Genomic DNA, 24,601 nt, shown 5'->3' with positions numbered 1-24,601 from the left:
CCAGTAGTGATGCGACTGATAATTTTGAGCCCGACGCAATATTTCGCTGTGAACTATTTAATATTGTCAAATAATAAGCAATTTAACCAGAATATTTAATGCGGCAAATGAAATTCATTCGCTATTTAACATTTTGTGGACATTCCGAGATGAAGATGACGAGAATATTAAGAAAAAAACTTATATATATTATTGTGTTTTTAATTTATCAATCAAAGGCAAAATGAAAATTAAATTAATTTTTTTTTAAATAACGAGGGCTCATAAATTTAATACACCCTGTATATTGATCTGTAAATATTTATTAGAATTTAGTTTGGATTAAGTGGATTTCTTTTTTAATGAGCTTTCCGATGAACCATTAAAGACTTTTGTGAATAATTAAAGTGAAAAGGACGATGTATTTAGATTTAAAATGGAAAAAGATTGTTTATTACGGGGACTATAGAATCCACAGGTAGAGGTAATTATCATTTTCTAGAAAAATGGTTTAAAAGAAAGTTTGGAATTTTAATATCTTTTTTTCAACCCGAGTAAATATTGTAGGATTCCCCGAAAGTAATTAGGATGGTCGGAATAATTTTGAAAATGACTGTTTGTTTGTCGAATGGAAAGGAGAAATGTTTCTGATTCTTGGCAAGTTGGAAGGGGAAATGTTTCTGATTCTTGGCAAGTTGGAAGGGGAAAAGTGATTTGAATGTTGAGTGAGTTTGAAAAAGAAGTTATTATGTTTTTGGCATCGCTGAGGAGCAGTTCGACGTTTTCGTGGATAAGTAGTTAGCAAGTACCAGTGGTTGTTTGATAGTGGAGAATAGTGCTGAAAAGTGGAACGAGAGACAGATCAAATTGAGACGAAATACCTCTTTGGTTCTGTATTATTGTGAGAAGGAGAGCAGAAAATTTTTGGAGTTTGTATGAATCGAGTACTGGTCAAAAGAGGCTTTGGCTCGTTGGAGAATTGGTGCTGGTATGCTGATAGTTTTGAAGCTGGAGAACGGAGAGGGCTTTGATGAGTAGCCTTTAACATAGTCAACGAGGGAGAGCTGTTTTGGGTCACGAGAAGACATCAGAGTGAGTGAAGAAAAAGGTCAGTCAATTTATGTGAAAGATATTTTTATGTTCGGAAACTAAAACTTTGAGTAAAAAGCATATGAATTAAAGTTCCAATATTTCAAAAAGTAAATAGGAAATATAGGTAATCTTGCGAATACATAAATTTGTTTTGTTTAATTTGTTTTACCAAAATCATCGGGAACAAACCGATAAATTGTTTTTTTTTTAACTAGAATAAATTTAAGTGGTAAAAATTTCATTCGAACATCTGTGTCCACAGGTTTTAGATTTGATAGATTTTTAGAGTATTGATTTTGATAAATAAAAGACAATTCTGTATGTTTATTTTATATTTTTGCTTTATTTCTTTTTCCTATTTTATCCCGATTAGGATCAACTAAGAGATACTGAAACCACGAGAGAAGATAAGTATAACGTAAGATAAGTTAGACATTTTTTTAATATTATAAAAAGGCACCCTGAGATTTTTTATTCATTTTTTATGTATGATTTGCGACAATTAAATAATTAATCAAATAAACAATAATTAATATAAAATTAATAAGAAGCAGATCATAACAATATATTGCGCAAGTTGTATAAAGAAGACATCAGTGAAGAATTGATAGATGAAATTTTTCATTTGAGAGCGATATACAAGGATAATATTGGTAAATCTCAACTTTCTCCAATTTTCTTCTTTACGTGCCATCTCCACGACAGTTGAGCTGGATCCAAACTATTCTCTGAGATTTCTCTGCCAGGCCATTTTTCTTCTACCTATGCTGCGTCTTCCTTGAATCTTTCCCTGCAATTTCTCCAATAGTTTTACTTAATAAAATTAAACATCTCAAATTAGATTCATTATTTCCTAACGTCGTTATTGCGTTAAGAATATTTTGCACTTGCCGGTAACAGTCGCAGAAGCGAAAAGATCCTTTAATTTTCTTTCCCTCGTAAAGAATGCTGTGATATCTACAATGAAACAGGATTGGTTAATTCGCCTATGAACTTTGCGCATTGAGAATGATTTCTTAAAATCATACGATTTATCGAAAGTTATACAGAGAGCACGTAAAGGTTGGAATAAATTAATTTTCTCGAGAATGGACAATTTTGGAAAAAAATCCCGAAAGAGGTCAATTTTTATTTTTAAATTACGACTTTTTGTCATATATATCATACTAGTGACGTCACTCATCTGGGCGTGATGACGTCATCGATTATTTTTTTAAATGGGAATAGGGGTCGTGTGATAGCTCATTTGAAAGGTAATTTAATTCTCTATGCAGTAATATAAACATTTACATAATTATTTATATAGGGTGTCCAAAAGAAATTGTTTTGAATTAAATTTATTGACATAAAAAGAAGGATGAATGTAATTTATTTAGTTCAAAATACATTTTACTGTTCTCAGAAAACAGAAAAAATGTTTATTTGGAAAATAATCATTCCTTTTCGCTTAAATCAAATGTTCAAACTGTTAAGAGGAAGGTGGGTGGCGGCTTTAATATTGAGTTTATGCAAAAAACAATATTTATTTGTCAAATAAACATTATTTCCTGTTTTTTCTGACAGCAGTAAAATGTATTTTAAGTTAAATATATTACACAAATTCTTCTTTTTGTCAATAAATTTAATTCAAAAAAAATTTTTTTTAGACACCCTGTATAAATAATTAGTTAATGTTTATATTACTGAATAGAGAATTGAATTACCTTGCAAATAAGCTATCACACGACCCCTATTCTCATTTAAAAAAATTATAGATGACGTCATCACGTACAGATGGGTGACATTACTAGTATGATACATATGTCAAAAAGTCGCAATTTGAAAATAAAAATTGACCTGTTTTGGGATTTTTGATCAAAATCGTCCATTCTCGATAAAATTAATTTATTCCAACCTTTACGTGCTCACTGTATACATCTTTTCCAATCAGAAAACTCAAAAAACACCTGTATTATAAATATTTTCACTATTATAAATATAATCAACATTTAACAAAATGTATATTTGAAGTGTTTCTTATTACATATTTTTACTATTGATAATTTTATTTCTATAAAAGCTGAACAATTTTCTTCGCTCTTCATTTTTTGTCGGGGGCCCGTTCGCCACTTCTTGCCGGGGTCCGCTCATTCCTCTCGGCGTCCCTGATGGCACATATGGGACGTAACATGGCTGCTAACATGAAAAAGCTAGTATCTACCTGAAGACTACAACATTCAATGGCATGCAAACATTCAGCTTTCATCCAAAAATTCAGCTACATCCCACAATTACAGTGAAATTACATATAGCCAACCGAAGACTGCGGCGGCGTTATCGAAATGCCTCCCACTTTTTCAGGTAAATATTTTCATACATGAAATGCCTCCCAGGTACAATCGAAATGCCTCCGTTTCGTTAATCATTTAGGCTGATATTTTGTCTATTTAATCTCTGTATAATGACAGAATGTTGCCAAATCATAATTTAAATAGGTAGTATCTATTTATTTTGATTTTTCTAATTCTTATTGCAGTGTACCTACATAAAATTTGTTTCACATAAATATTTCACAGTACGACATACACATTTCTTTTTAGAAAAGAAAGTTGTTACCCGACAATCTAATATCCAGCTTTTCTGGGTAATTCCAATTCCGATTCCAATCTCTTCCATATTTATAATTTAATTTTATAATTCCATAAATAGGTACTTTTACCTTAATCATTTTGTTTGTTTATATTCTCTGGGTATTTTTCTGGGTAATTCCAATTGCGATTCTAATCTCTTCTTAACGATTCCATGAATAGGTACTTTTACTTTAATCTTTTTAAATGTTGGCCAAAGATACAGTAAAACGGTGGACATGTACTAAAAAACCTGCAAAGCATTTTTGTGAAAACACAGGGATGTGAAAATACGATAATTGGATCAATATTAGATCATAACCACGAGAAGTTGTCTGCCGAAGTTTACAATAGAAAAGCCGTAAGAAATTCAATAAAAAGAGCAGCCGTGGAAGATCTCAGCGAAAAACCAATGAAGCTCATCTGTAAAGAACTTAAGAAAACAAATTATATAGAGACATTTACTATCAATGATATCAATAGGGTGAGACAAAATTTATATTATGCTAGAACCACAAATTCTTTAATTAAACTTCCCAAAAATATATCTGAATTTCATAAAGCTCTCGATTCATCTTCTATTATTACAAATAGAAATGAAAATTTTATAATTAAAAATGACAACGATAATCATATTGTTATATTAACATGTTTTTCAAATCTTCGTTTTCTTTCGACCGTTTCCAATTGATATGTTGACGGAACTTTTGAATACTGTCCTCGTTTTTTCACTCAATGGTTTAGTATACATGGCTTGAAAAATGGACATTATATTCCTCTTGTCTTTTGTTTACTTCAAGATAAAAAGTCGTCTTCATATTATCTCGCTTTTAAATATATCATAGAAGAATGTTTTAAAATTAATTGTCCTGTATCCCCTAAAGTAATAACTTCAGACTTTGAAATTTCCATTCATAATGGTATTCGTATGGGATTTCCTGAAGCAGATCTTCATGGATGTCGTTTTCATTTGGGTCAGGTATGGTATAAAAAGGTTCAAGCACTGGGATTAGCTCCAGAATACCAGAAAGAAGGTTTTGACTCAACCGAAATTACGCATTTTCTTATTTATGTTTTTGGTCTTTTATTCTTACAGCCTAAAGATGGTGGCGATTTTTTTTATATAGATTTGGCAGAAATTAAACCAGTCGATGAAAGAGTCACCCAGTTTTGTGATTATCTGGTTGATAATTACATATCTGAAAATTCGACATTTCCTCCACATCTTTGGGCTGAGCACTCTTCATCCTTACAAAGAACCACAAACCCATGCGAAAGTGTTCATTCCAAGTATAATTCTTCTTTCTACTGCCCTCATCCTAACATTAATAATTTTATTGATGTAATTTTACAATTTCAAATATATACCTACATTAAAATGAATTCTGTTTCGACACCAAAAAAAATTGTTGCGGAAAGTACAGCAAAAATAAATTTTCTAAATGAAACAATTTTAGAATTAAGAGAATGTAAAATAAATAGATTAGAATTTGTCAAAGTAGTATCATATAAATTTAGGAAAAATATTTTGTAATTTTATATGTATTTCTATACACATTTTGTATTATTTTCCAAATAAGTTTTTTTGTTATGTTATTTTTAATAAATCTATAAAATACTTAATATGTTTTTGTATTTTTTGTTAAATTATTAATTACAAAAAATAATGGGTATAATAAAATATATATATTATAATGGTTATAAAAATATTATATATGTATAAGTTAGTTAAAATTTATAAATACCGCCTAGTGTCAATAATGTTTAATACAGAAAGGTTGAAAATAAAATAAATTAAATAACAAAATACCAATTTTGACAAAAATTTACAAAGAGACGAAGATGCGGCAACGTCTCACCTTCACATAAAGATTAGAACCATGTAATTTATTTAAACCTTGGGAGGCAATTCGTATGTGACCATTTTAGCGACAGGTAAGAAATCCTATTTCGGGAGGCATTTCATATGCGGCCGACTGCGGTTCCCCTTAGAAAGTGACTGAAATAAAGTTGGGCATAATCATTATTGTCGCATTTTTGTACGGCAAGATTTGTCCCTTTGATATTAATTTTACAATTCACTACTTTATGTATAATAAATATGATTAGTTAATATATTGTTGTTTGTTTGGGTTTATACTGCCGTGCTAAGCCCAAAGGCGGTAACTGATTTTTTATCGAAAATGAGATTGTTGTATTTCTACTTAGATTATAGGTACTTAGAATATTTTTACCAAGTCCTTAGAGTTGTATAACTATTATAATGGGTATCTAGAATATCTTTACAAAGTCTTTGGAGTTGTAGAAGCATTATAATATAATGAAACCTACCTAGAAATACAAAAATGTCATTTTCGATAAAAAATCAGTTACCGCCTTTGGGCTTAGCACGGCAGTATATGACTGCGGACACTAAATCCATTCAGGAATTTTACGATTTTCTACTTTATTAGTCTTTTTGAAACGCTTTTCTTTACTTCAATAGTTTGCATCAAATCTTTAGACGTTAATTTGACTGACTTTTCTTCAATGCAAATGAATGAAAATTTGCAGACATATGCATTCGCGGGAACAATACACGAACAGTCAATAAATAGCTATTTGTATAACAAGGGAGGAAAGTGCAACTTTTTCTCCCGAGAATGAAGTTTACTGCCCGACGCGTAGCGGAGGGCAGTAATCATTCAATGGAGGAAAATGCACTTTACTCCCATGTTATACATATGATTTTTCCACCTTCCTCAAATAACAAGTCATTTTTTCATTTTTACTTAACTTATTTATGTAACTAACCAACAAAATTTATTAGAACTAAAACTAACAAGTAGGTACCAGGTACAATATAACTGTCAACTGTCAAATATAAGTCAAATTATTAATGTAAACATTGTTAAATCAAAATAACAATTTACTGTTTTTTACCATTCTGCAAAATACAGAGTGTTTTATAAATAAACGTTAAAATGTATAGATACTTACGTAATAGAAAATAGATATTGTACAGGGTGTCAATAAGTTATATTTCATGAATGAAATACCATGACGTCACTTTTACTTTTCCTCCCTAGGGAGGAAAAGTACAACTTTGCTCCCTACAATCAGGTCCGGAAAAGTATACTTTCGGTAGAGGTAGGTGGAAAAAAATTTTATGTTTATTGTTTAAATAAAAAAAAAACGATTTTAATGGAAAATGCTTAAATTCTCTTGTTTTTTACAATGTAGAAACTTGAAACTTTTATGGATTGTAGCTAATGATATGAACTATACATAATTTTACTTTCTTACGTTAATTGTTTACGTTATGCTTTATAAATAAACAATAAAGTTTCAAATTTTGAACGCTCATAATATATTTGTTTATATATAAATCGGCGTTTATTCGTGTCAAATTTCAATACGATACGAAACAAAACTTCAATCAAAAGTCGAATTCAAAAAATTCGTGTTTTTATCGTAGTCTATCGTAGAGACGTTTTGTGCTACAATTAACATTTGAATTCGTTTTGTCGTATTAATTAATTAAACGCTTTTCTTTAGTTCAATCGTTTGGGTCAAATATTTGGACGTTAATTTGACTGCCTTTTCTTCAATGCAAATGACTAACAATTTGCAGACATGTGCATTCGCGGGAACAATACACGAGTAGTCAATAAAAAAAAATTTTTTTCATTAATTGTTTAAATAAAAAAACAATTTTAACGGAAAATGCTTAAGTTCTCTTGTTTTTTACAATGAAGAAACTTGAAACTTTTACAGATTGTAGCTAATTATATGAACTATACATAATTTCACTCTTTGCGTTAATTGTTTACGTTATGCTTTATAAATAAACAATAAACTTCCAAATTTTTTGCCGATTCCGACAACTTTTCATGTTTGTACATCATATGTTTTATACATATTTTAATAAACATGATGATATATTTTAATGTTTGAAGAGTGTAAGACTAAAAAGTAAAAAATAAAAAAATATGAAAAAAATATTTTTAAGAAATGCTTTTATTTAGTTACGAGTGACTAAAATTAAACAGATAAAAAAATCAACTAAAAAGCAAAAAATAAAAAAAATTGAAAAAATGTAACACATTCGTTAAAGAAAAGCGTGGTCCGAAAACCGTTTATTCGATGAATACGCGCCACGCTTTTTTTTCATATTTTTTTATTTCGTATCTTATCCTAAAACTTAAACTAATACTAATATTAATCTCTAATAAACAATTCTACTAATAAATAATTATTTTTGTATTTTTTTAATATTTTTTTTATAATATATCTTTTTGTATGTTTTTAAATGATGTTCTCAGAGTTCCACAGTAAAAACTGCAACATTCTTCTTTTCTTCTTCAGCCCTCTACTTAATTCGAAAGCTTTTTACTATGGACTGTCCAAGTTCCTGATTCATTTTTATATACATATTTTCAACGAATACCTTTCGTTTATAAATTCACAAAAGTGTGTGTGTTATTGCGTTGCCGCTCCTGCAATATTCAGATCAGATTTATCGATGGATTCTTATGTAGTTTTTTCTTCTGAATCCAAATCTGAAAACGGCATTTCGATATTTCTAACCGTCTTCGAGATAATCGACTTCAAAGTCGTAAATGTGACGTCACAATCGGTTTATTTTCAACCGACACACTACAGGTCCAGCTGAAATCGTTGCTATTAAGTAGGCTAGTTTTTAAATCTCGATTCGTTAAGCAAAGCATAGGTTATTTACATTTGAGTGAATTTAATTATTATATAAAATAAATAAGATGTTCAAAAATACAATTTGAGTAAGTATAATATTTTAAAAGCAATAATTTATTAACAGTTTTAAAAAGGTTTATACCAGTATACGATACTGCTCCCCTTTATGATAAATGGACTGTTCCATTTGCTATGAACTTAAAATATACCTAATAGTCGGTTCGCTAAACTCAACACAACTGGCTAGTGATTTTAGTAGGTAATTTTTTTGTTTTTTGAGAATTTTGCCGAAATTGGCAAAATTACTAATTATTTAGTAATTATTAACTATTTAGAAATTGTTTTTTTGTCGAATTGGCAAAATTATTGACTAAAATCACTAGCCAGTTGTGTCTGAGTTTAGCGAACCGACAGTATATGAAATAATATTGTTTGGTATAAAAAATTAGGGTGAAGTCGAGTTCGCTCCGCTTCGTTCAGGTATATTTTAGAAGGGTACGAATTGGCTCCCGCATGAATGCGGGTAGGCTCTCATATAATCGCGGAAATATTAGATATTGTTGCCAAATCGTGTAATATTTATACTGCTTAGGAAATTTACATAGTGATATAGACTTTTTATAGGAAAATTATACTTTTAGACAAATACTTTTAGAGTTTGTTTTAGTTCAACATTGGCATATGTGGCAATTTTAACACAAATTATCGGTGTCGGCCGGTATGCGCTCGACCGTTTTGCGCTCTTACCTGAAATCGGCCGGTTTGCGCTCTACACTCTAATACCCGAAAGTTAAGTTAGGACCGAAGGGTTAGGTCTTCCTCCTTTCCCATAGATATTTCTAGGAAGGTACCTGTTTCTAACAAAAAGAGAAAATTTGAAAGAAGTGACAACGCTGGGTGATATTTTTGACATGTTTAGGTAAAATAAATTTTGTCTATGGGAGCCAATTCGGACTCTACCTTTTTTAGTTCAGGTAAAATTCTTACCATTGGGAGTGAACTCGACCCCGTCCAAAAATTATGGTCTGATATGTGCAATTACATCCTTCTAATGGAAAAAAATATTTGAAGATTTTTCTCAAATTATGGATACCAACAACATTTTCATTTATAACTCTTTTATTTTTAATTTGACGAAGAAAAGTTATTCTTCATAAAAAGCTCTTCATCTTCTAAGATTTATGATGCAACCATCATATATAAAATTTTATTAATTTTATACGAGGTATATAAAAAATATGAATTTCGATCAAGAGTAAACTACCTTTAAAGTTCATAACATTTAAATTAGAATGATACAATTGCACATTAAAATATAATTATTAATATACAAAGTTTTCGTTATGATAATGCTCGCATTTTCAACTTGTTCTATATACATTTTTTTAATGATTATTTTTTTTTCTTTTTTTAATTTATTTATTTTATATAAGTATATACAAAAAAAAATTTATATATTTTTTTGTTATTTATATATTTTTTCTTTTTTTTGTAATTTTTTTTATTATATTTTTTTAATATATAACAATTTACAAGAAATATTTACTCTATATTTTACAATTACAATTTAAGTTTAATATCTAGAATATGCTTATTACCAGAGAACGGCAGTTCTCCCAGTGTGTGCCAGTGGCGCATACCCACACCCTCTACACGCGACACTATATATATATACACGAAATTTTCGATCTTCTAAATCTGACTGAATTGAAAATTGGGCCAACTCCCATCTTAAAGTTCAGGAAAAGACTCACCCATTCATATGTCAACCATCCATTTTGGTCCAAAGGTGTGGATTTTACGGCCCTTCCTATTTAGGGTCTGTTTTTCGTTCTCGTCCCCAAAACTCCCAAAACTTTCAAAATTTAAGTCCGACCTTTGCGGCTTCTAATAGTACTGATCATGACCATTCCAACGCATGTCTAATTTTAAAAATCGGTTATAACATTCAAAAGTTAGCGAGCTCAGAAGTATGACTCAATTTTTATTTAAAAAAGGGAAAATGTTTGATACAGTCGGAAAAATTAAAGAATACCCATGAACGAACATATAAAACACACTGTATTTTCCTGTCACCGTGTCACAAAGAAAATTGTCCAGTGCAAAACATGTAACAATAATTATTACATGTACTTGCGCTGGCCAATGTTTTGTGTGACACGGTGACAGGAAAATACAGCGTGTTTTATATGTTCGTTCATGGGTATTTTTTCATTTTTCCTACTGTATGTATGTATGTGTGTGGAAAAGTTAAACCGATTTGAATTTTTTTTTTTTTAAGAGGGGGCCAGGGCTGATTCAGAACCGGTGTAGTTTGTGACTTTTGACCACCCATAAGCCAGCTATAATAGGACTTGCTAGGTACAAAACGGCATATTTTTTGGAGGTATATATCTTCGGATCAAGAAGAGACAGGAGAACCGCAAATCAATAGTGTTGAGTTAAGCTTTCAAATGGTGTCTAAGCCGTCAGGATCAGATATACACACGGCTCAGTATAGCCGAAAAACTGAAAAACTTAACTTTGAAAATTTTGGTTTTTCGACAATTACTCAAAATTTCAACCTACGAATTATGCCAATAACTGAACATTTGTAGAAGGACTCTAGACGAACCTAACGGTGTATACCTCATATCCGGGAAAATTCGAATTTTTAAGTTATAGGCTTCATAAGTGTGATCAAATCTATTTCCTAAGGAAAAAACGGTTTCTCAAGCTCAATAATTCCTGTAATAGCTTCAGTTATCATACTTGACCTTAGATCCCTCAGATACTACTGGTCAATACGTTTCAAACTCATGTTTACTGATCAAAATCGGTTAAGCCGTTTAGAAGTTATTAAGCTACAAAAGTATAATCCAATTAACGATTATTCCCGAAATGGTTTATGTAGTTGTAGTAGTTACGACGCTAAATTTCATCTGGCAACGGGCAATCCGACTTCATTTCCGGCCATCTCAATATTTTTCTTTCAATCTATTTCGAATAGAAAAAAATCTAGTGTACATTCGATGGACACTAGATCATTTGGGAGATAATGCAAAAAACGTGACCATTTATAAAGCCTAACGTGTAATAGAGGAACATTGCATTCAACTTCATACATTTAATTTATAAATAACTTTGAAAAGCTCCTGATACAAGAATAAAAACCGCTAACCGCCGTAAAAATGAGTAACGCATACAATATTCCAGCTACAAAAGATCTGATATGAATATTCCGTGGCGCGAAAATGTATTTTCATTTTGATGCAAAACAAAATTCTAGTTTTATTTTAAAAAATTTTTCCATAATATTTTGCTAAATTTAAAGTAAACGCGCCACAAAAGAGTTTCAAAATTCAAACTCTATCAAAGTTACTCTTTTGTGGCGCGTTTACTTCAAATTTAGCAAATATTATGGAAAAATCTTTTAAAATAAAACTAGAATTTTGTTTTGCATCAAAATGAAAATATACATTTTCGCGCCACGTAATATTCAAATCAGATCTTTTGTTGCTGGAATATTGTATGCGCCACTCATTTTTACGGCGTTTGGCGGTTTTTTATTCTTGTACAATAGTCGGTATACCAACTCATTGTTTTCTAATGTTAATACTTACATATTAGTTAATAATATGTCCTAAATCTGCAAAGTATTTTGGAATATTATATGTCAGACAATGACGATGACTAAAAAAGATGAAGAAACTTAAGAATAGTGGAGAGAAAGATCATGAGAACCATACTGGGACCAATCAGAACAGAGCAAAATGAATATCGAAGCCGAACAAATGCAGAGATTAAGAAAGTACTAAAAGAAGATATCGTGACCAAAATAAAGCAATGCAGAGTTAGATGGTTAGGTCACATCTGGCGGGCAGGAGATGAAGCAGTGACATATGCTATGATAGAATGGAATCCAGGAGGAAGAAAGAAAAGAGGAAGACCAAGATCAAAGTGGTTGCAAGAAGTTGAAGAAGACTTAAAAAACGCAGGAGTCAGAGAATGGCGGGGAAAAACTAGAGATAGGAAAAAATGGAGAGAAATCGTTAAGAAGATAACATAAGCAAAAGGGACTGATCCTCCTAAGAAATAGGATCTAGAAAGCTTACGCGACTTAGCCCCATATCGGGGTGTACAGTCACTATATATATATATATATATATATATATATATATATATATATATATATATATATATATATATATATATATATATGTATATATATATATATATATGTCAGACAAACAATGTAACTGATAATTGGACAAAGTGGAATGTTTTCTATATGTGATACAAGACTTGACAGATGAAAAAATGAAGACGCAAGACAATACATAAAAAGAACACGAACAAAATGGAAATATTCTACAAACAGAATAAATGAATATCAGCTGCCTTCACAAATACTAAATTGTCTTCTTCCTCTTTATAAGCAATTCTGCTTGTTCATTGGCGGACTGATACCTCTATGAAAGGTTTTCACTCCATTTTTTTCATCGTCAGCTGATACTTCTTCTACCGATTTGTCATAACTATGTTCCATAACGTCTTTCTGGTCCCTATTAATTAAAACTCTGTTGTTCTACTAACATTATATTTACATCGTATAAACGGTGATTCAACCATAATTGTTTACGAACACAACTCATTAGCTATACCACTACATTTGTACATATCAAGTATCTAATAATAACTCTCTCCTTAAATGCACCTATACTGCACTTTTATACCCGACATAATATGTAAATATCACGTGTATAATCCACGGTCAGTAGTCATTGTCTTCGTGCCGGGCTAATACCCTATATTATATTTTGATAACGTTATTTACCACTTAAAACATATTTTCTATAGATTGTCCCAACTATACTACATGCCCTCCGTTTTTTTAAGACAATCCTAGGAAAAGAACGATATATTCCTCTTTCCCTTTTACAAAATGTTTATGGTTACCTAAAACTATTTTCAAAAATTAAATTTCCTAACCATCCTAATATCCTAATACCCTAAACATGTATATTCTTTTTCCTATTCTAAACCGATTTTTCTAATACAAAAAAAATGTTATTTATTATTATCACTAATTCACTTTCTGTTCCGTCTTGCCTTTTAGTCTTTTCTCCATTCACAAATTTATTTCATAAAAGCAGTGTCACATAAAAACAGTGAATAAACTCATCCGGATTTTTAACATAGTCTTTTAGTGCCTATAAGCATCTCATATAAGCAGGGGAATAATCTAATCGGCTTAAATAATTATAAAAAAAATATCGTATCTAACTAAAAGTCCTAAGCTAAGCTAATATTACTCGAATCAGTTAATAAAAATGTAACCTTTACTCTATTACTTCCTATTTCAGTCTTCTTTCCATTAGTTACTATTTGCCTTACTAACTATAAAATAACGTAACTATAATAAAAATCTAATCTGTTGCTGAATGTCTAAAAATTTCACTTTTTGTGTTCTCTTTGCTTAATAAAATCCTGGCAGGATCGCCATGTCATAAATATGTTCCATAACGTCTTTCTGGTCCATATTAATTAAAATTCTGTTGTTCTACTAACATTATATTTACATCGTATAAACGGTGATTCAACCATAATTGTTTACGAATACAACTCATTACCTATACCACTACATTTGTACATATCAAGTATCTAATAATAACTATCTCCTTAAATTCACCTATACTGCATTTTTATACCCGACATAATATGTAAATATCACGTTTATAATTCACGGTCAGGAGTCATTGTCTTCGTGCCGGGCTAATACCCTATATTATATTTTGATAACGTTATTTACCACTTTAACATATTTTCTATAGATTGTCCCAACTATACTACAGATTGGTGATTTATCTCGTGCTATTTTGACCACATATAAAATTAAGGTAAAACTTAGGAAAAATATAGACAACGTCGCTCTGACAGCTTTACAAAAAATTGCAACATTAATATAAAAATATAATAATGATATGAAAGAACGTGACTCCTACCTTGCTACAGCTTCGCTATATACAAATCCAGCAGATGCTCTTCTCACTACTTCATAGCACAGGTCCGAACCATCCATACTGAAACAAAAGCAAAGATTAGATTGGTTAGTCATCAGAATTTTTAAAATGAATATAAAAAACCGTTTTATCAAATTATGGCCAGGTTCCTCCAAGAAAACGTTTTTTTTTTAATAATTTTTTTACAGTACATACGATATTTCAATGTTAAACTTTTTACAGCTGAAAGTACGTACAGGGTAGCGAGAAAGTATGGAAACACGGTAATTTCTCGGAAACCGTTAGAACGATTTTTATATATTTTGGTGGGTAAGGGTTTTCTAATACGGCCGATATTATAGTGGTAATTACATTGTTATCAAATCTTCCGTTTTTCTGGAAATCTAATGAACTTTCTTATTTCAAATGGAACACTCTGTATATTTTTTGCGTTTTGTTGTCCTTAAGAAATGCTGATTATTTTTCATGTTATATGCCCTATACAGAAATGGCATAATTTCGGAGTTATTACTACATTAATTAAAAAAAAATTATAAAAATCTAATTTTTCGGTGAGGATAGACATTATTTTAGATTTCTTGGATCATTGGGAACAAAAAAGATCCTTTGTAATTTTTCTTTAAAGTTAATCGTTTCCGAGTTATAAACAATGTAAAACTGAAAACAAATCGAAAAATTACGATTTTCAAGATTCAAATACACACGTAAATTTTTTTTTAATTACGAAGTACCTAATTTTAAGCTCAAACCTTGTTTTATCAGCTCCCTATAAGAATCTTTGGTAAAGTTTTATTCTAAAACATTGTTTTTTTTTTAATTGTTAATGAAGCACATAATATGAGAGGACGGGCGATCGGGCTGTATTAGCAACTAGAAAAAAGTGTTTTAAAATGCAATAAGTGGTTTCCGAGAAATTACCGTGTTTCCATACTTCTTCGCTACCCTGTATACATTTTTTTAATGGCCACCCTGAAAATGGCTGCTTAAACTCGTTCAATTTGTTGGTGAGTGTCAACATTTCTTGGAAACGAATCATTTGACAGCAAAAAACAAAATTGTTTTATATTCTGTATTGAAGTGGCTATGGTGGCTAACACAGTGAAATATTCTTACCGAAAAAAAAACAAATGGCAGACTTTTTAATTTTTCGAGCCTCTTTGCACTTTTAATTGTTTAGGTATAACTTTTTTAAAGAAGTTTTAAAGATAAACAAGACTGACACAAGATGAAATTAGAGTAGCTGACATCTAAAAAATAGAATAAAGAAGAAAGAAACTTCATTAAATACGCAAATAGATGCCATTTTAGGGAACACCGTGTACTTTAATTGTTGTCAGTATACCGATAACGAAGATACACCATTCTGATTCTCCGGCATATGTTGCGCCTTGTTCCATCACTGACAAGCGCTCAGTATGTTAATTAAATTTACGGTTGGTTCAGTTTAAGCCTAGTGCAATATGACTTGACCCCTTGCTGTGAATGATCTATATCAAATATGCTGATTTGTGAACGTGGAGAGAGAGAGTGAGGGAGAGAGAGATAGTTGGCCTTAATTTAACTATGTAATTGAAAGGGCTGATGAATCGCAACGACTCGCAGAGGCTCTTATCACATGTAAATTTATAATAGAACTTCCATTGTACAAATATTTTATTTTCCATTATACTTGTTGGCACGTAGGACTAGTTGATGGACTAAACTAGTTGATTGACTGACTAAACATTGATCAAAAAACTTTTTCGGTGATAAAATTGTTTTATTGAACTGGAATTACACTTTATCTAGCTATATTTATTGGAATTATTTCAATTTTATGGCCTATGGCATACAGTCGTCATCATCAAGGCTTTTCATTCTGGCTTCACAGAGCGAAACAGATAGCCAGAAGAACAAGAAATCAGGCAGACAAAAACAGGGCAAATCGACTAAATACAGAAGTCAAAGCAGCACTACAACAACACCTTAGTGAAAGCTGGAACGACCATGTCCAAGAGATGGAAGAACAAGATCCAAATATGCAGAACATCTGGAAGCTACAAAGAAGCGACAGCCTCCGCCTCTACACGGAGAGAACGGCATAGTCCACACAGTTGAGGAAAAGGCAGAAGTGATGATGTCCACACTGGAGAGAGAGAGTTTACTAAACTATCATCCAGACGAAGACATAAACTTCATAGAAGAAGTCGAAGAGCAAAGAGAAAGGCCTGAAAACCCAGACGAGAACATCCCCCCAATATCACCAGAGCTCGCCCAAAAAAGCCCCAGTGCCAGACCAGATAACAAACAGAGCCTTAAAATTCCCACCGGCAAGAGCTATGGTATTCCTAACCAACCTAATAAATGGAATAATTACTAAGATACAGAAAATTCCCGAATCGATGGAAAGAGGCCCATGTCATTATGATACCAAAATCCGGCAAAAATAACACTTTTCCGCAAAATTACAGGCCGATAAGCTTACTTCCAGCAATAAGCAAAATAGCAGAAAGAGTGATTCTAAGCCGACTACAAGCCGAGACAAACAGACTAGAAATAATCCCCGAAGCCCAGTTTAGCTTTGGAGCAGAACATTCCAGTGAGCTACAAGTACTCAGACTAACAGCATAGGTAGCAGCAGGATTTAATGGCAAACAATATACCAGCGCAGCCTTTCTGGATGTAAGCAAAGCCTTCGACAGAGTCTGGCATAAAGAACTAATATACAAAATGAGAGGCTATGGATACAGCGTGGCAATGACAAAAGACTAATCTCTTCGTACTTAAGAGGCCGGAGTTTTAAAGTTCGCATAGGACAAGTCCTGTCCGAGCTCGGGACACCGGAAGCTGGAGTACCACAGGGAGCGGTCCTGTCGTCACTACTGTACTCAATATACACCGCTGGCGTTCCAAGAACACCCGGAACACTATTAAGCCTTTATGCCGATGACACAGCGATAGCGGCCAAACACCGAGACATAGATGTAGCAGTTAACAACCTACAAACAGCGCTAGACGACATTTAAGAATGGTGTATTAAATGGAAAATAGCCATAAACTCAGAAAAAACACAAGGGGAGCTATTCAAAAAGAGAAGACAAAGCCTAGAAGAACAACTGATGGTGCAAAACAACCCCATCGAGTGGAAAGATGACTCGAAATACCTAAGAGTCGTAATGGACAAAGGCTTAACATTTCAAAAACACGTAGAAGCCACACTTAGAAAAGCCAATATGGCCAAAGCATCACTAAGAGGACTCGCAGGTAGAAAAATTAAATTAATAACTAAAACGAAGATAAGATTAATAAATGGCATAATAATACCAATTTTGACATATGCATCTCTCGCGTGGGGACACGTATGCAAAACAACAAAAAAGAAGATCCAAGCGGCAACAGCAGCCTTAGGGAAGCATCGAACGTCCTAAGATACGTGGCGGAAAGACACCTATTCAGAGAACTCCAACAAATCAGAGTGACCAACATAATGACGGAAAGAGCCAGGATAAAATTCCCAGAACTGGAAAATCATCCAAGTCCCATACTGCGAGAGATAATGCGATACGACGCCTTCCACCGATGGAAGCACAAACGTCCAAAACAACAAATAGTGGATTAAAGAAAATAAACATCAGAGATAAAAAAAAGAAATAAATAAAATGAAAGTAAATAAGATATCCATCAACAACGACAAGGCAATTCGTGTGGGACTCATACTCGCTCATTTTTACTAATTAAGATTTTATCTCCACATCCTACACCCTTCTTCATTATTCATCCATTCGTTTTGGGTCGGTCTGTGGTTGAGTCTCTTGGGTTATCAGTCTTATCAAGTGTTTTTAGTCTCATTCTCTTTCGCACATAACTACAAAATTTCTTCAGCCAAACGAAATATACCATCACTTTCTAATTTTTCAAGTTCATCTGTACTCAACAACTTAGATCAAATTATCAGTCACCAAAACACTCACACCTTAATCATTATCTTAGAATTGTACATTTTGTACATATTAAACAAATTCTGATATCCTAGACGCATTGCGTAATAGGCCTTTCAAAAAAAAATTCTAAGTATATCACCATTACGAGATTAATGTGTTGCTGACTGCATAACTCGTAGTACCTATTTATCAATTATTGACATATTTATATGTTTAATGGTCAAATATTACACAACTTTCACTATATAATTTTATATAATTTTAACACCAATATATGGATATTTGATAATGTTTTATTTTAACATCGACATAAAATTTAAATTTCATTGACTGAAGTAACAAAATAGTTCATAACGTTGCATTGACAATCTAATCTGTCACTGACATATTTCTGAAGTTCTTTTACCTGTCAGTTCAGTTGGCACTCAATTTTCAATATGTAAGGTTCATTCCTTGCAAATCATATCCACGTGGGTTAGAGTCCTGTGTTGCCCTGGGTTATATCCAGGAATATTTGCAACATCGATCATCATTATCAATAATATGTAGTATCATTTAACATCTTATAACTTTCAAAGGGTTTTCACCCATAACTTTTTGGTGGCTCACGCATGCATGCTATTGTAAGTATGGCCTGTGTCAATTCTTAACCTTAGTCAACTTTTATCACATTTTCTATTATTAATTAGGTTATACTTACTATTTTAGGGCTTAACACTGATGATGGATTACTTATTAATCCGAAAACGTTTTGTTTTGTGATGTAACCCTTATTGGGTATTTTAAATATACCTTTTATAAAGGATCTTGTATTTTTTTGTGATTTATGGTATACAGCCAGCTACAGGAATTTTATTTTCCACGTGGATTTTAATTAAGATTTTATTTTCAGGACATCCTACAAAAATAAATATAAAAAAATCGGCATTGGCAAAAAAAATTACGAACACCGGCGCAAGCCAACAAAAAAAAATTTCTAACAAAACAAAAACACAAAAACCTGGGCAAGTAGGGCCAACCCTTGAGCACCAGGTCTCTGAACCGAGCTTAACTCGGTTCAGGGGCCTGGGGCCCAAGCAAGCAATGTTAGTACCACGGACAAGTCACAAGAAGATAACAGGCATATAGCGCTTCACGCTGGCCTGATTTGCAAATCGATTAGGGCACCACGTTGGAATTCTATTACCCAGGATTCCCAAGTGAAGGGCATTTGGCTGATAGTTGTGCCCCTATCGCGCATCAGCGTGCTATAGGGGGGAAAGGGATGGCCTGGAGCATTGGAGCGCGGTGGAGTGACTCCTGTCTTAGACTAGGGTTAATACACCTCGCTCCAATGAATTGTTACACCCGAACGTACTTTCTTAGGGGTGAACAAGTCTCACGGGTCGGGTTGAATCAAATTGCTTGCTTGCTTTTCATTCCGGATGGAATGTTTACCGCTCTATTTTTTTATTTAGAGCTCTCTGATTCGCTTATTGCGGTGAATCACTCCGCATTCTTCTTGTATATTGTCGAAGTTTGTTATATGACGGCTTCCGTTACAATTTTCTTACAATTATTTTGATATCTGCATAGTTCCTTCCGGTTTCTCACTTTCAGGATTTTGATGTCCCCCATCACCTGGTCCTCCCATCTTTCTCTGGATCTTCCCCTTGGTCTTTCAGTTTCTGGCTTCCATCTGGTGACCTTCTTAACCAATAGGTCGTCTTTCCTTCTCTCTATGTATCTTAGCCATATCAGTCTCTGCGCTTTAAGATGTCTCTTAGTTTATGGTTCATTCTTCTTCTCATTTCTCCGTTTTCCATTCTTATAGAACCCAAAATCATTCTGAGGATTTTCCTTTCGAATACTCTTAATTTTCTTCATCTTTACCTGTGAGGCACATTGCAACTCTGTATGCTTTCAGTTTTGTATTTCTGGATAAGTTCTTGTCCTTCATTAGCCTATAATATCTCCAGTATGATTTTTTGCCTGTTAGTATTCGCTCCTTTACTTCTTCATTTCTCTTAGTTTTACCATTTACAATTATTACTCACAAATATTTAAATTGTTGAACTCTTTTAACAGTGTAGTTTTCTATCTTGATTTCTTTCGTCTTGTTATCTTCTCTTCTAGAAAAGAGTAGATATATTGTTTTTCCTTCGTTAATTTCTAGACATTTTTCCGTTCTTTATTTGTCAGGGTTGTTACGCCTTCTTTTAATCTTTACTTGTATCTTCCCATAAGAACTATGTCATCTGCATATGCTACTATTTGTGTTGAGGAGTGGGCTTTGATTCTTTTAATTCCGCTGGCCTTGACTGTTCCTTCTACCTCTATTGAACTGATATTCAATACTGATACTACTGATATTGAATAGTGTGGTTAACAGGGAACCTTATAGCACTCCTGTTTCTATGCAATTGATTTTGTGCTACCTTCTTTTGTTGTTACTTTAGCTCGAGATCCATCTATAGTGATTTTTGTTAATCTGATTTTAGGTCTGTCGGTTTATGTTGATTTTACCTTTCAATAAATAATGTATTTCTTCCAACACAGTAAAAGGCTTGTCTGAAGTCCACGAAGAGGGTGTGGAGTTCTGTTGTATTCGTTGCATTTCTCGATTGCTTGTCCAATAATGTGGATCGCATCTGTAGTGTGGATCGCATCCAATAATAGAACAAAACAGAATACCACAAGAAGGGAGATTAAGCATCCTAATACCTCACTTCAAAAAAGGAGACAAATCGGACCCGGAGAATTACAGAGGTATTAACTTATTAAACACAACATTAAAATTAACAAAAAAAGAATGTGTGTGTACTTTGTACGCACGTAAGAAGTTATACTTCTATTATATGATTTAAACGAAATTAATATACTTTTTATTTATATTTTGTTTAAATATTAAACTAATTTATACTTACTACTTCTCAAACATTTTTATTAGAACAGTGCCAAACATTAAAATAATAAAAGAATAAAACACACACAAACACATTAAACAAGCCACAAATGATGTCTGAACATTAATTGTCGAAAATTTTTTTAACTAAATACGTATTTTCTGAAAATACAATTATATAATAAATATACTTACAATCATAAAATGCATTAAAGAAAACAAAAAAGAAAGTTTCTATTGGGACTCGAACCAGCGCTGATAAGCGCGGTTGGTATTGGAATTCATTCGCCTTCAACGCTTAGCCATGGACAGTATGTGTCATTATGACAGTATGTGTCATTACGAAGATCGACTAACTAAACGGATTAAACTTGTGATATTTTGATATTTTGAAAATTGATCAAATTATTTTAATTTTGAATTGAAATGATTTAGAATTGAAAAAATACAACGAAACATAGAGTAAGAAAACAATATATTAGGTGAATATTGATAGAAATTTTGATGGTAATCAAATTATATAAATAAAAGTATTACATACTATGTATTTTGGCAGATCAAATAGGTAGGTTTATACCCATGATACATTAACAATTATTACGTACCTGTTACTTTTAAAAACTATTTAAAAGTCACATATTGTAAACTTTTTTGTTTCTGTCCTCACAACAATAAAACTAATATATTATACATTTGTTTACCTTTACCTTTACCTCCAAACCACAGCTGTCCTACAGCTGCCACATCGGATAATTTTTGACATGTCATTTGAACATCCAATCAGAACAAAGTTATAATGCGCATGCGCCGGGCTGATAGGTTTTAACATATAAAAATTCACCCTCTTTCGCCGGTAAAGAAGTATAACTTCAACAAATGATAACAAACAAATTGAATGAAATTATACCATTAGCAGAAGAACAACAAGGTTTCAGGTCGGGAAGGTCATGCACTGACGCTATATTTATAATGAGACAAGTTTAAGAGAAATCGTTGGAATACAACAAACCGGCATATTTATGTTTCGTGGACCTTAAGAAAGCATTTGGCAGGGTCACATTAAAGGACGTTATCCATTTGTTATACTCGAAAGAGGTTCCTACCTCTAGGAATAATTAAACCAATCGAAAACATCTACCAGAACAACACAATAAAAGTAAAAGTTGAAGATGAATTAACTGACCCAATTGAAGCCGGCAATGGGATAAGACAGGGGTATTCCTTGAGTCCTTTATTGTTCAACCTGATAATGGATGAAATAATAAAAAAAGTAAGAACTAAAAAAGGATGCCAAATGGGAGAAAAACAACTTAAAATAATCTGCTATGCGGACGATACATAGCGAGAGACGGTTCCCCAATAGGAAGATGATCAGTGGGAAGACCACGAAAATGATGGAACGACAACTTACTAGATGCGCATTGAAAAAACAGAGTCATGTCTATACAAAAAGAAGAAGAAGAAGAAGAAGCAAAAGCATCTGTAGTGGATCTGCCTTCTATATATAGTTACTGATAGTACCCACTTTTTCTCTGTGAATTGAGTGAGCTTTTGTCTTATGAGGGCTAATAGAATTTTGTATGTTGTACTCAGTAGGGATAAATGAATGAATGAATTTATTTGACTACATTACACAATTACAAGGTTTGTAGCAAGTCAGACTTCAAAGATTTAAAGTAAACAAGTAAAAACCTATCTATACATAAAATTAGAATATACCTAAAATACACAAAAAATACCTAAAATATACAAATAATAATTTCACACATAAGCATATCACAAAAATTTCACTTTTAAATAGTATAAAAATTATGTAAGTACCGTATCACAGATCAGTAATAAAAGATATTAGATAAGTACTTTCCATGAACTTCAATGAAACTTGAAATATTCAAGGTATTCCTCCACTGAATAAAAACAGTTCTTATTCAGTATTCTTTTCACGGTTTTTTTAAAAGCATTTAGACTTAATTTTTTTATATAACCTGGCAACACGTTGTAAAGCTTGTAATCTAAAGAATTTCTTTTGGACTTAGTTAGACGGTAACGATTAATTCTGATATTATCTGCCTGTCTGGTGTTGTAATTATGAATATCATGTTGTTTCACAAGAGATACAACAACAACACTAAAAATATATAGGCACGGTAAAGGTAATATATATATATATATATATATATATATATATATATATATATATATATATATATATATGGACCGTTCACTCTTGTTAGAGTATAGGTCGCTCAAATACTATGAGCTCTTTTAATCCATTTCACGCGGTGGATTGGTCCGCAGTGTCCTTTAGGTCATCGTTCATAGGTTGTGATGTTTTTTTGCCTTCTCTACTATCTTCTTCCACTCACTCCGGTCCTGAATATTTTCTCTCCAGTTTGCAATTTCCATCTTTGATATATCGTCTAGCAGTTGATCTTCCCATCTTATTTTTGGTCTTCCTCTTGGTCTATTTGTTACTGGTCTCCAGTTCACTATCTTCCTGATCAGTTCTTCTACCTCTCTTCTTTGTGTGTGTCCAAACCATCTGAGTCTTTGTGCTTTAATGAATTTTACTATATCTTCTCCTTCAGTTATATTTATTATTTCATGGTTCATGAGCCTTCTATATTCCCCTATAATAAATATAAATATAATTCCCCTATAAAGGTAATATACTAAGTTTAAAAAACAAGGGGCGACAATGCTCCAAATAGCTCACGCCAGATATAATTCGTATTGCTCTTTTTTGCAGACGGAAAATCACCAAGGAGTCAGATGAATCACCCCAAAGAACAGTTGCATAGCTAATATGCGAATGAAATAGTGCATAATAAGTTGTTTTTAATGTATTTATAGTAGTAACTTTCCTTAATTGTCTTAAGAGAAACAAAGTAGAACTTAATTTATTTCTTAAGTTAATTATATGAGGCCTCCAAGTCAAGTTACTATCCACTGTTATCCCAAGCAATTTTACGTTATCCAAGTTTGAGGTATCTAGGTATCCAGGTTTGAGTTGATATCATTATATAGTTATATGTAACTTCTATTGTATAAATATTTTATTTGCCATTATACGTGTTAACACGTAGAAGTAGTTGATGTACTAAACATTGGTCAAAAAAATTTATCGAAGAGAAAATTGATTTATTGAAGAAGATATTTTTATGTAGCGTACGGCATAAACTAAGACACATAACTAAAACATTAGGAAACGTTACATTGATTACTACAAACAAACATGTAATGTATCAATATAATCAAAACATTTTCGGTCCCATTCAGGAACTCATCAAAAACTCCAGGGAACCACGTTCAGGGTCATTCTTCAACAATTTGAGAAACAGCCAACAGTCTTTCATCACAGTCACACTACCGAGTTAGGGCTTTTCCAAATATATGTAAGCTGTCAGCACATATAGTGCTGCTTGT

At 32.3% G+C, this 24,601-nt stretch overlaps 1 protein-coding gene across 1 annotated transcript in view; it reads right to left on the bottom strand.

Moving 5' to 3' along the window:
- Window positions 1-24,601, bottom strand: part of LOC114329137 (peripheral plasma membrane protein CASK-like) — a 642,784-nt gene that overhangs the window by 509,352 nt on the left and 108,831 nt on the right. The window contains exon 4 of the mRNA XM_050644747.1: window positions 14,354-14,431. Coding sequence (XP_050500704.1) covers window positions 14,354-14,431 — 78 coding nt within the window. The remainder of the gene's footprint in view (window positions 1-14,353; window positions 14,432-24,601) is intronic.

The sequence above is a fragment of the Diabrotica virgifera genome, chromosome 2 (genome assembly GCF_917563875.1).
Source record: "Diabrotica virgifera virgifera chromosome 2, PGI_DIABVI_V3a".
In the NCBI taxonomy this organism is placed as follows: domain Eukaryota; kingdom Metazoa; phylum Arthropoda; class Insecta; order Coleoptera; family Chrysomelidae; genus Diabrotica; species Diabrotica virgifera.
This window is presented reverse-complemented; position numbering and strand designations above follow the sequence as displayed.